Source organism: Schistocerca gregaria, chromosome 2 (assembly GCF_023897955.1).
Source record: "Schistocerca gregaria isolate iqSchGreg1 chromosome 2, iqSchGreg1.2, whole genome shotgun sequence".
Taxonomy (NCBI): Eukaryota; Metazoa; Arthropoda; class Insecta; order Orthoptera; family Acrididae; genus Schistocerca; species Schistocerca gregaria.
The window spans coordinates 307,559,001-307,572,930 of NC_064921.1; the positions used below are offsets into that span (position 1 = coordinate 307,559,001).

The window sequence follows — 13,930 nt, forward strand, 5'->3', positions numbered from 1 at the left end:
GCCTTTAAAGTAGGCTGATTATTTGAATACATTTTGATAATTTTGTATTGTCAGAAAGTAAAGTAGCTTTAGTTTCACCTCATTCTTTATTTATTTATTTATTTTGAATTTGCTATTTTATATAAATCTGTGAGCTAATCATGATCAAATTATAAGAAACACTATTGCAGCAAAAACCATGGATGTGAGTTTCTATGCAGTTTTCTTTCTCTGCAGATTAGAGGAATATGTACATTAGGAAAAAAGCTTTTTGTTATCCAGATTTTTTAACTGAAGGATGACAATTCTTTTAATAGTGAAACAAGTATCAGTGTTCATTGTCAACACATCTCCCTTCTACCTAGTACATATTGTTATTCTTTGACCAGTAAGCAATCAGTAACATGTAAATAGCAGCTAATTAACATAATGTAAATAATAGCAATAAGAATGGAAACCCAGTTCTAAGCAAAGAAGGGAAAGCAGAAAGGTGGAAGGAGTATATAGAGGGTCTATATAAGGGCGATGTACTTGAGCACAATATAATGGAAATGGAAAAGGATGTAGATGAAGATGAAATGGGAGATACGATACTACGTGAAGAGTTTGACAGAGCACTGAAAGACCTGAATCGAAACAAGGCCCCTGGAGTAGACAACATTCCATTAGAACTACTGACAACCTTGGGAGACCCAGTGCTGACAAAACTCTACTATCTGGTGAGCAAAATGTATGAGACAGGCAAAATACCCTCAGACTTAAAGAAGAATATAATAATTCCAATCCCAAAGAAAGCAGGTGTTGACAGATGTGAAAATTACCAAACTATCAGTTTAATAAATCACAGCTGCAAAATATTAATGCAAATTCTTTACAGGCGAAAAACTGATAGAAGCTGACCTCGGGGAAGATCAGTTTGGATTCCGTAGAAATGTTGGAACACGTTAGGCAATACTGACCCTACGACCTATCTTAGAAGAAAGATTAAGGAAAGGCAAACCTACGTTTCTAGCATTTGTAGACTTAGAGAAAGCTTTTGACAATGTTGATTTGAATACTCTCTTTCAAATTCTGAAGGTGGCAGGGGTAAAATACAGGCAGCGAATGGCTATTTACAATTTGTAAAGAAAGCAGATGGCAGTTATAAGAGTTGAGGGGTATGAAAGGGAAGCAGTGGTTGGGAAGGGAGTGAGACAGGATTGTAGCCTATCCCTGATGTTATTCAATCTGTATATTGAGCAAGCAATAAAGGAACCAAAAGAAAAGTTTGGAGTAGGTATTAAAATCCATGGGCAAGAAATAAAATTTGAGGTTTGCGATGACATTGTAATTCTGTCAGAGACAGCAAAGAACTTGGAAGAGCAGTTGAACGGAATGGACAGTGTCTTGAAAGGAGTGTATACCATGAAAATCGACACAAGCAAAATGAGGATAATGGAATGTAGTCGAATTAAGTTGGGTGATGCTGAGGGAATTAGATTAGGAAATGAGACACTTAAAGTAGTAAAGGAGTTTTGCTATTTGGGGAGCAAAATAACTGATGATGGTCGAAGTAGAGAGGATATAAGATGTAGACTGGCAATGGCGAGGAAAGCGTTTCTGAAGAAGAAAAATTTGTTAACATCGAGTATAGATTTAAGTGTCAGGAAGTCGTTTTTGAAAGTATTTGTATGAAGTGAAAGATGGACGATAAATAGTTTAGTCAAGAAGAGACTAGAAGCTTTCGAAATGTGGTGCTACAGAAGAATGCTGAAGATTAGATGGGTAGATCACATAACTAATGAGGAGGTACCGTTGGTAGGACATGTTCTGAGACATCGAGGGATCACCAATTTAGTATTGGAGGGCAGTGTGGAGGGTAAAAATCATAGAGGAGAGACCAAGAAATGAATACACTAAGCAGATTCAGAAGGATGTAGGCTGCAGTAGGTACTGGTAGATGAAGAAGCTTGTACAGGATAGAGTAGCATGGAGAGCTGCATTAAACCAGTCTCAAGACTGAAGACCACAACAACAACATTCCCCTCATATTATTACTATTATTATTTTATGTGTTCCTTTCCATATCCATTAGGTGCTCACTTGAGAAAATATATCTCTGCTGCCAATTCATTTTCATTTGTCAATGATGAAGGAGAAAAACAAAATATGACCTTTTCTCTCACCCCTCTTCCTTCTGCCAGAAGAAGGAGCCACTAGCTCCAAAAGCTTGAAGATTTAAATATCTTTGTGTGTGTGTGTGTGTGTGTGTGTGTGTGTGTGTGTGTGTGTGTGTGTGTATTTTCTCCTGCTGCCACTTGGTGAGTAGATTGTTTTATCTACCCAATAATATTATATTTTCAAAAATTTGTTACTCATTTTTCTTGTTCTGGTAGCAGTCATAGTGAGTGAATTCAAGCCAGATATAGTAGTGAGTTGACAAATAATTTGGTGTTGCCCCAATTGTTTCAAAATATCTATTGTTTATCATATGTATGTTTCCAACTCATTCAGAAAGGAGAAGCAAAGTGCAGAAAGTAGATCAAAATTTGAAAAGAAGTAAATCTTTTCTAATTGTTACAGACAATTCCTTGTACTAATAGATATATTTCACAAGGCTATTACAGTTGTCTCCAGAAAACAGGACGTCTTCAACTGGTGACTTAAAAGAATATTTCCATAGCAAATGATTTTAACAAGGATAATTTATTGGTTCTTGTGGCTCTGAGTGAACTACATTTGCATATGAATGTAATGTATGAATTGATTAAAAATATGGCTGCAGAGTTCTGAGACTGTCACCATATTGCATCCATTTTAATTCTAAGCAGCTTATATGGACTCAAACTAAAGGCTAAGTGTTGAAGGATAGCAAAAAGAAAAGAAATCATAATGGAGTGGTGGTAAAAGTAGAATGATTCACAACATACTTTGAAAACAAAGCTTCATCTGTAGCTTTACATAGTGAAACATACAAGGTATGAAACTCTGAAGGACTGGTGGTAAAGTTGAAAACAATACTGAGGAACTCATAAATATCATGTTTGAATATTTTAAATGTAAAATCCAAGTTCCTTTGTTTGTTACAATTATTCAGAGTTTCGGCTTTCTGTGATGAATACACATGTGCATACTGTTGTTGTTGTTCTCTCTCTCTCTCTCTCTCTCTCTCTCTCTCACCCCCCCCCCCCCCCCCGGTCCCAAAATCCCTCCCTCTCCCCCTTACCAATCCCTCCCCCAGTGGGGGTTAATCTAACCAGATGCCATTTTGTTTTGAAGGACAGTCTCAAGACTGATTCAAGATGGTTGTCGGTTGTCAACCTACTTTTTCTCAGATATTTTCACAACAGTTTTGGAGAATGCTGATAAGATAATATTTTTTTATTACTGGTAAGTTTTCATTTACTGGTCCTGATATACACTAGGCATAAATAAAGCAAAAGAGGGAATGACAGAAACCCTGGGGGAAGAGACTCAGCATTTGGAGTAGGGAATGATCTCTATCAATGACAAACTTTTACATTGTTATAAATATTTCTAATAAGCCCACAGGAGCAAAACACTCATGCAGTGACAGAACAACAAAACTACGAAGCTTAACTTTCAAAATCAAAAGTACCTTTTTCAGAAATTATACACTAAAATGGGATGTGTGTGTGAAATGTGGTAAATAGTACAGATAATTAACTTACTCAGAGAAATGAAGATATGCTTAACTTTAGCATGTCTCTCTTAACACTGGATTCCCAGTGGTCTTTGCTGTCATTAGTATGTGGCCTCTTTTAGCTGACAAAGACTACGCGTATGTCCCTCACAATTTCTGAGTGTTTATCTCATCTTGTAATAATCACTACTTGAATAAATCAATCAAAATAATCAGCTTTTGAAAACATAATGTAAGTGGACAGAGAAAAGATCTACTCACAAAGAAGTGGAAGGAAAACACACATAAAAAGTATTAAAGTTTGCAAGATTCAGAGCCAGTGGCTCCTGCTTCTGTCACAAAGATTGAAGGGGAAGGAAAAGCGGTGATGGAAAAGGACTGGTGAAGTTTAGGAAAAAGGATAGAGTTTCCATAAACCTCGCCAGTCTTTTTCCATCGCCCTAATTTCTTCCTTTCAACCTTTCTGACAGATGAAGGAACCACTGGCTCCAAAAACTTGTAAAATTTAATTCATTTTACATGTTTACTCTCCTGCCCCTGCTTGGTGAGCAGATTTTTTTTAGCTGTCTAATCACATTATTTTCACTATTTGAATAGTGGTTCTCTCCTAAATTTGATGTGTAAGATGTCTCTAGCCTGGTTTAAAACTGTGCTATGTTTTAAGTGGCTATGGTTAGGACTATATTATAAATAAATACAGTAAATTAATCTTTTCTGAGAGCTTGTCCCTTTTGAACACCAAATTTCTCCTCTGACACTGCAGGTTCAATAAGAATCACTACATTTGCTTAAAATTACTTAATAGCACAATATACTATATTGTAGAGGTTGCTCATTTGAAAGTTGGATTAAACAGTCTTATAAGTAGTTATAATACACTACAGTTATGCAGAAAAACAAACTGAAGTTACATACTGAGGTTGGTGATGGGTGCTTGAAGAGGTTGTGCCCATGTATGAAGTCAATGTAATCTCTGTAGAATATGACAGGTCCACACATGAGTGCTTGGAAATGGAACATGTAGCTGAAGTACTCCAAGGCCGTGGGCATCTTCCTACCACAATAACACAACACACAGGGTAGCTTGAAACAAACAGAACAACGACGCAATACATTTTTACATGCATCTGTTAGCACTTTACAACTAATAAATGCACTGTTTGTAGCTTTCATTACAGTGAGGGTAATTACTACAGGAGAATGACAATAAATATTTGTAAGTCATCCCTTATTATTAACAGACAAGGTACTGTGGGAGGAAAAGTCCGTATTTGGAGACAATAAAAAGGCCAATTGAATAGAAAAGATCATGCAGATTACATATAATTCTGAATGGTTTCTGAAAAATACCATATGTTCACTACATTTTATTTTGCTAGTGCCCCCCCTCCCTCCAGATCACACCTCTGCCACCCTCCTCCCTGTCCCCTTTGCTCCAAATGATTTTGCTTACACTGTGCTACCACAGAACAATTGATGAGCATATGAGATTATCTCCTAGGTTGTTATGTGAGCAAAGCTGTCTTTATAAAGAATTAGCACAAAAGAAGAAAGGAACAAAAACTCATATCTATTTGATCTTAGAAACCTGTGTTGTAAAAACATCAATTAAAAAGAACAGGTTTTATTAATTGTTTTTCAAAGTTTATTTGCTAATTTCACATAGCTCTGCAGATCATCCCCACCCAGTTCACCTCTCCACAGAACCTTCATCATGCACTGCTTCCCCACTTGCTCCAGTACCCATGCATCACATGCCTAGCCTGTACACCTGCCATCCATCCCTTCCTCATTCCTAGCCAAGAAACAGGCTGCCTCCCTCCGAGCTACTACCTATGCACCCCAAACCCCTCTTCCTGACTCGGCCTCTTTCCGCCTCCGTCAATCCCACCTGATACAACCTCCACTCCATCCTAGTCCACCTACTGAGCTGCACTGTGCATCCAGCCGACACTATGTAGGGACACAGTTTTGCATGTTTGTGCATGTGAGTGTGTGTGTGGGGGGGGAGTCTCTTATATTCTTGAAGTATTTAGTAACTATACTTGAAGTATTTAGTAACTATAGTAACTACACAATTCATACGAAATTTTCAACTAGTGAACATGTATTTAAACCACTATGACAACTATACACTTATTGACATCTCTGGAAATGATTTTAATACATAAATTGCCAACTTAAATCATTCTTCAGAGTTAAAATGTTGGTCCTCATATATCTGGATGTGAAAATTTGTTCAAAGGCCTAAGAAGGGAACCATATCCAATAAATAATTGTGGTGGTCAAATGAACTGTTGGTTTACAAGAGTTCTACCTAAGCAAACACTGCAAATGAATGTCTCTGTTGCTCTCAGTGTCAATAGTTCCATTAACATTGAATAACAATGGCTTTAAAGCCTACGCAAATCAGCCTACATTCATAATCACAATATGCAATATATATGTTTTCATCATGCTCAGCAAACAGCTGAAAGACTGGTGTGACCCCACAGTCATCTACAGCTTCAGCCCATAGTCAAATCAACCATAACACCAAAGGCAAAAGACAGTGGTCATGAATTAGCAGCTGCCAAATGATGTATTCCCTACAGTACTGATTATAAAAGTAATTATGACAACACAAAATTTTCAGACTGTAACATAGGAATATGCCAACTGTCATTTCCCACTGTGGTGGTCAGCATTTTATGTTAAAGAGCTTTAAGCACAGAGAAATTTCTTTTTGCTTGCTTTACTGACTATTTCAATGTCATTTGGCTATGGAGAAGTATCTTGAAGAAGTCTGAGGAAATTCTGCCAATCGTTTTTCTATATTTTTCAAAAAGGGAGTCTTCAAAAATAAATACTATGTATCTACAATGGACAGTTAATATATGTGGTCAAAGCATGATAATCATGTCAACTAGTAAGTGGTGTTGTAAAGTGTGTCTTATGCTAATTTACAGGAGGCGTGCAAAAATACAGGAACGCCAACAACACATCACATCACAATGCCCAATTGATGTAGGAAAACTGCTGGCATTCAAAACAACTTCCAGTCATTTTGGAATGGATAAATACAGCAACTATAGGGTCTTCAAGTGAATATTATACAATTCCCCCTGGACAATAAATGCAAGTTCATGTAATGATGGAGGAGGTGAGTAGTGATCACACACCCTTCTCTTCGAAGTAGATCACAAAGGCTCAATAACATCGAGATTTGGTGACTATGGTGTCCATGGAAGATGCAACAATTCATCTTTGTACTTACAAAAGAATCCTGGATGATGAAAACGGTGTCAACAGGGCCCCTTTTTTCTTGGAACACAGAATCACTAGTGGGGAACTAATATTCTAGCAATGGACCTGATCAGTCAAAATGGTCACATCATTCTTGACAATACTGTGATCATGCAGCCCATGGAATAGCATGATATGGCATCACTAGACCCTCATCATATTTCACTCTTAGCAGCAAGCAGTTTGCATCATAAATGAGAGAGAGAATAGGCCATACCTAAACTTGGCCAGAAGTTGAAAACACTATGAAAACAAGACTCATCCGACAAAATGGCTGTCTTGCTTTGCTCTGCATTCCAAGTTTTATGGTTTTGGCATAACATTTCCTGTTATGGGTATTTGCATCACTAATAAGTGGTTCTGGAATTCCAGCTTGCCCAGCAATTCCAAGCTTATGAAGGGTTTGCACGTGCAACATCCTGTTCTGCAGTGACATTTTCAGCAGTTGTCCTATAATTTTTTGTCCCAATCCTCTTCAATGGCCATCTGTCACTATCACTTAACACACACTTTCATCTGTGTTGTGACTTAATGGATGGTGCTTTTCCACTTTCCGTGTACGTGATATAAATCTTCGATATGGTACCTTCATTATGGAAGCCTTCACCATACGAGTGCCAACAATATGCCTGTGTTCGAATGCATTTAGCTCTGATATATTGCACTCACAACTACACATATCATTATTCTGACCATGCCTGACACTTGCAACATATTGAGGACACTGCACAGGTGCCTTCATGGCCAGATACAAACAATGCCACCTGCAGGCTTGGCTAGCATATGCATTTATTCCAAGCATGCATTTCTAACAGTGTTTCCATATTTTGTCCAATCCTGGTAGACTAATACTGGACTGCATTCAGTTATTCCAGTTTACTGTTATACAATATATCTAATATGGAATCAGTTTCCTTTTCTGTACTAAGATCAAAATTGCTGTCTAGCCAATGACATTTATACAATCTGCCATAAGATGAGCAATGTTCTCTTCAGAGTGAAGAAGCACACTGAGTCTGATAGTGAACTTTGTAAATTTTGTGTGAAATTCAAAATTAATTACGAACCACTGAAAACGTATTATGAACTGTTGTAAGTATAACATGGAATATGAATAACATGAAGTCAAATGGAAAGAACTTAAAGCTTTCTGGGCAGACAAATATAAGATAACATCATTAGCAGCAGAAAATGGCATAATGGAAGTGGAGTTATTGTGCATATGAAGCTTGGGTGGAGAATGACTAAGTGTGAACAATTCAATGGTAGAGTTATTCTCATCAGAATCAACAGTAATCCAACATCAACAGTAATAGTTCAGGTATTCATGCCAACGTCACAAACAGAGGATGAAGAGGTAGGAAAAGTATATTTAGGATACTGTATGAGTAAATCAGTATGAAAGTGACAATGACAATCCAATAATCATGGGGTTTTGGTACATGACAGAAGGAGAAGGAAAAGAAGAAAAGTTATGGGAAGTATGGGCTTGGTAGTAGTAATGAGAGAGGAAAAAGACTAACTGAGACCTACAATAAATTGCAAATGGCAGTAGTGAATACAATGTTCAAACACAAGGTGAGAATGTATACTTGGAAAAGGCCAGGAGATACAGGAAGATTGCAGCTGGCTTACACCATGTTCTGGCAGATATTCCAAAATCAGATGTTGGATTGTTCGTCATTTGGAAGAATCAATGAAGTAGGATAATGAAGTATTGGGAAATGATGAAGTTCTCTAAGACTGTGAATACCATGACACTGAAATATGTGGTCTCCCAGTCCACTTGAAAATCCTTGAACACTCTCTCTAACACCAGTTCTTGCAGAATGCGTCCAAACAACCCTCTATGCTCTTTAAATCGACAACCATAAAATATTTTCTGTCACTTGTATTATTGCCTTCCTTGTTTGTTGTTGACACATGTTTGTTGCCACATATTGGGGTTTTCTAGGTTGCATCTCATCTACTATATATACGTTTTCTTTGGTATAGCAGAAAATTTATTCAGATGAACTTGTCAGTTTAGTGACCCTAAGTCTGATGAAATTGCTGGTTGGTGGATGAAGGAAGGTGTCAGCGATATAGATCAAGAAATAGACAAAGAAGACAGCAATTTTGCTTCAGCCAATGATCATAGTTCTGCTAACAAACAAGAGTATCATTCAGAGGAAACAGTGCAGGGCAGTGGTAATGGGGACCTTTCTGTTGCTCAAATAAAATACTTGAAGTGTTAGTTGAAATCAAATTTTTTCTGAGTTGTGGCGAAGAAAACTGTAGATTCCAGCATTGAATGTCAGTTTTGCAGACTTTTTTTTTACTACTAATTGAGTGCAGTTTTTATGTGAAAGTTTAAACTCTGAAAATTTATATGAAAATTTACTTGCTGCAGAGATACTATAATTTTTCAGAATTTCAACTTTGGTTCTCTAACAATTAATTTATGTGTACTGTTAAAAAAAACATTTGGAAGTTTGTGAGTTTGTGTAATAAAAACTAAAATACTGCAGGGTTTATTTAGTGCCATATCATGAGCAATGGCTATTTAAACAACATATAAATAATTGTGAAAATAAATGTTATAACAGTTAAATTAAAAGTTTAAAATAAATGAAGTCTTAAATCTCGTTTTAAGCACAGGGGTCTCAGGGACCACACCTCTTATTATATGTTGCAGGAAAGTCACCTCATCTATTCAGGGCTAAAAAGGGTCATCACAGAAGTTAGGATAACAAATATGGTACAAGACAGTAACTGTGAAGAAACCTTAGGTAACAGAAGATATACTGCAACTGACCAACCAAAGAAAGAAGAACAAAAAAATGTTTAGGGAATGGCAGGAATACAGCAATATGGGTCACTTAGGTAAATAGGAACTGCATGGAAAAATGTGAAGAAACCAAAATGAAATTTTCAGAAGTACCAATTCAGCACATAGACAAGTCAGAACAGTCTTCTGTGATATTAGAAGCAGAGTTGGCAACATTAAGAGTGCAATGGGAATTTGAATATTAAATGCAGAGGAGAAGGCAGACAGGTACAAAGAGTACACAAAGGCCTCTACGATAGGAAGGACTAGTCTGATAACGTGATAAAAGAAGAAATGGAGGTCAGTGTTGAAGGCACAGCGGATAGAGTATTAGATCAGAGTTTAATATAGCTTTTGAAGACTTATGATCATATAAGACAGAAGGGACTGATAACATTCTTTCAGAATTTCTAAACTCACTGGGTAACAGAAAAGAAAATTGAGGATTTGTTAAATGATGATCAGTTTGGCTTCAAGAAAGCTAAAGGCACCAGAGAGGCAGTTCCAACATTGTGCTTGATAATGGGAGCAGGACTTAAGAAAAATTAATATAGAATTATAGGATTTGTTGACCTAGAAAAAGTATTCAACAATGTAAAGTAGTGTAAGATGATTGAAATTCTGAGAAAATTAGGAGTAATTTGTAGGGAAAGGTGGGTAATATACAATATGTACAAAGCCCAAGAGTGAACAATGGGAATGGAAGACTATGCTCAGATTAAAAAGGGTTTAAAACAGGGATGCAGTCTTTTGTTCCTACTGTTCAATCTGTACATTGAAGAAGCAGTGACAAATGTAAAATAAATGTTTGAGAGTGGGATTATAATTTAGGGGACTGCAATTCCAGATGATGCTGCCAACCTCAGCAAAATTGACAAAGGATGGAATGAAAAGTCTAATGAGTACAAAATATGGAATGAGAATAAATCAAAGAACAATGATGGTAATGAGGAGTATCAAAAATTAAATTAGTGAGGCAAATTTAACATTAAAACTGGTGGTCACAATGTAGATGAAGTTAATAAATTCTTCTACTTTGGAAGCAAAATAAGACATAACTGACACAGCAAAGAGGACACAAAAAGCAGACTAGAACAAGCAAAGAGGATGTTCCTAGCTAAAAGAAGTCTACCAGTATCAAACATAGGGCTTAATTTGTGGAAGACATTTCATGGACTGTGGGAAAATGAAGAAAAAGAGAACTGAAGCATGTAACATGGTGTGCTGTAGAAGGAAGAATAAGATAACAAATAACGAGGTCATCAGAATCAGTGAAGAGAGAAACGTGTGGAAAACACTGATAAGAACAAGGGACAGGATGATAGGGCATGTGTTCTGAAATTATTTCATCACTGTTGCATTTTTTCCAATTCTGACAACAGTTTCACATGTTAGAATTTTGGAAGGAATCTTTAGTTCTGCCAAGAAAAAGTTTGACTCAATACTTTTCTTGACAATGCAGTTATCTACGTTTTCATAATCAATCCTCATTTTCCTCCATTTTCGCAAAGAGTAAAAGTTTGCTATCTTTCAGTCATTAACTTTGTCCATAACACTGCAGTGTCCTCCGCACCTTAAAGTACTGCATAAACTTTGTCACTTCCACTATCTTTGGTTTCAGTAGAAATCAATATACTTTATATGTTCAAAATGGAAACTTTTCTGGCTAGGACCAAGGTCTTTCAGAGTGGAGTGAGAAGTCTGATTAATATTAAATCACACAACAGAGAAGGGCAGGTAAATATTTGTCACAAACCTTAAATTACTGAAACTATGATCATGCAAAAATGTGTATAAATTATTTACAAACATAACAAGTTAATGTTTATTTCATTACTTATTTTAGCTACACAAAATATTGGTCTGCTATCTGTTATTTTTCAAGATTTTATAAATGATTATTGACTGGAGAGATGCGTCATATCCAACAGTTGGCACAACAGTTTAACAGTCAACAAAGATTTTGGTGTATTTAGCTAGTAATTATCTTAGGATGGTTAAAAGTTATATTTTTAACAATTAACTATAATACTTTCCCAAACATAATATTCTGTTTTTCCCCATTTCCACAGCTGTGGTTTCTGAATATTACCTCACAACATGGTATTTCTGGTTTGGAGTGAGCTCTTCATCTTTCCTTGTTAACCCATCATGGAGGCTGAAGGCTAAACTTGTAACCTTCTGAGTTATTACCATAAGTGGACCTAAACAAAAATTATTTGATGTTGCAATCAACATGATAAAATTCTTCCATGAGAATCAGAAGACAAAAATACTACTGTAAATTTGGTAATTAATTTCTACTCTTGTATTTTAGTAATGCTTCTGTAACACATTTCAGTGATTTCTATCATTAATCATCTCTGCTATAAATGAAGCCCATATTCTTAATGCAACTTTAATGCCATTGCATTTTACACATGGATCATCTTTTGTTCATAACATTAATAACAGCATTCTGCTCACTTCTGTTTGTTATGTTAAAAATGTAAGTACTCTCCTTAAACATTTCCATACTTCATCTGATAAAATGTAATTTATGTTTGTATTGTACCTGTTATGTCTAATGTGTATGATCCATAGTCATAGACCTGGCGGTGGAGGTGTATGCAAGACAAGTAGATCAGGGCAACTGCAAGCACCATCCTACAAAGAAAAATAAAAGGATGGTGAATTGTGACTTACGAAATGATACACTGCAAAATATGAAAAATTCTCCAATACTCTGGTTACACTGTTATCATTACTTACACACTAAATGTTAATAAGACCTAGTTTGTGCAATTTCCAAGTAAGGAAAAAAGTTGAGTTACTAGAAGTTGAGTCAACCAAGTTTCTGGGTGTACACATTGACAACAGTCTCAAATGGTCTGAACATATTTTGCACCTCCACAAAAAACTCAGCTCAGCAACTTCGCTGTTTGTATTATTTCCACTGTATGTGACCGAGACAGCACAAAAACTGCTTATTTTAGTTATTTCCATGCATTATTGCTGTATGGCATAGTTTTCTGGGGTAATCAGCCACTATCCAAAAAAAATATTCATTGCCCAAAAGAGAGTTATCAGGATAATGAGTGGAGTCCAGCCTAGACGTTCTTGTAGGAACCTTTTCAGAAAATTAGGGATACTGACAACTGTGTGCCAATATATCTACTCCCTGTAATGTTTCATTGGTAAAAATGGAAAATCATACAAAACCAATAATTCATACCATACCCACAATACCAGGAGGAAGATGGACCTCCATTATGAATAAAAAAACCCTTACTATTGAAAAAATAGGAGTCAATTACAGAGCTGCAAGTTGTTCAATCCTCTCCCACCATCACTGAAATTACTTATCCACAAGCTTCTCAAATTTAAACAACAACTCAAATAGATAATCAAATAGATAATTCCTTCTATTGAGTAGAAGAATATTTCAGTAGAGTTAACTGTAATTGATTTTTTCGTTTACTAATTTGATGTGCTTTGTGCATTACAATACTCACAATCACTGTTAACAGTACTGTGTCTTTCATTTAGCTATTAAGATCCACCATATTTTTTAATGTAATTTCTTCTATACCTATTAATGTGTATTTTGTCTTATACCAGATATCCTCTTGCAAGAGGTACTTTTATGTATTCCTTTTGTATTATTTGTAATAATTCTGACACGTCCTACATCCATGCGAATGCCTCGCAGTATTGGATTTATGGGATATAAATAAATAAACAAACATAAAATAGAATAAAAGTTTACACACTCAGATGCCAACAATTGGCTCTACACATTTGACAGCAGCAGACAATTATGTATCAAATCTCTACTCATTATTTTGGCTTCACAAGACTAATTTAATCATTTCAAATGCAAAATTTTAACTCTTTAACTGAAATTACACCTCATCCAAGCTTCCACAACTGCTTTAGGAGCATAAAAAATCTAAATGAAATCTCTGAATTTACTTTAGTGTCATTTTAAATCAAACCAAATAACATTGCACTAAACTTTGGCTTTTGCTGCATAATTGGTGCCTGCCTCCAAGTGACAGCCAATACAGGTTCTTTCAAAATTTCTGTGAAGCTCACGCAAGAGCTAAACAAGCCTCATTACTCTTTCTGCTGCCCTTCTTCTATATGTTCAACGCCCCCTGTTAGTCTCAACTGGTATAGGTCCTCACACTTTATCTGTTTTCCAAGATTGGTTGCACAAGGGAATTGTGAGC

General features: G+C 36.1%; 1 protein-coding gene across 2 annotated transcripts in view; it reads right to left on the bottom strand.

The window, feature by feature from the left end:
- Positions 1 to 13,930, bottom strand: part of LOC126336932 (lysophospholipid acyltransferase 6) — a 143,783-nt gene that overhangs the window by 18,887 nt on the left and 110,966 nt on the right. For both annotated transcript variants that reach the window (XM_050001105.1, XM_050001106.1), the window contains exons 4-6: positions 12,271 to 12,362; positions 11,809 to 11,920; positions 4,538 to 4,676 (exon numbers count right to left, since the gene is read on the bottom strand). In XM_050001105.1, the coding sequence (XP_049857062.1) occupies positions 4,538 to 4,676; positions 11,809 to 11,920; positions 12,271 to 12,362 (343 nt within the window). The remainder of the gene's footprint in view (positions 1 to 4,537; positions 4,677 to 11,808; positions 11,921 to 12,270; positions 12,363 to 13,930) is intronic.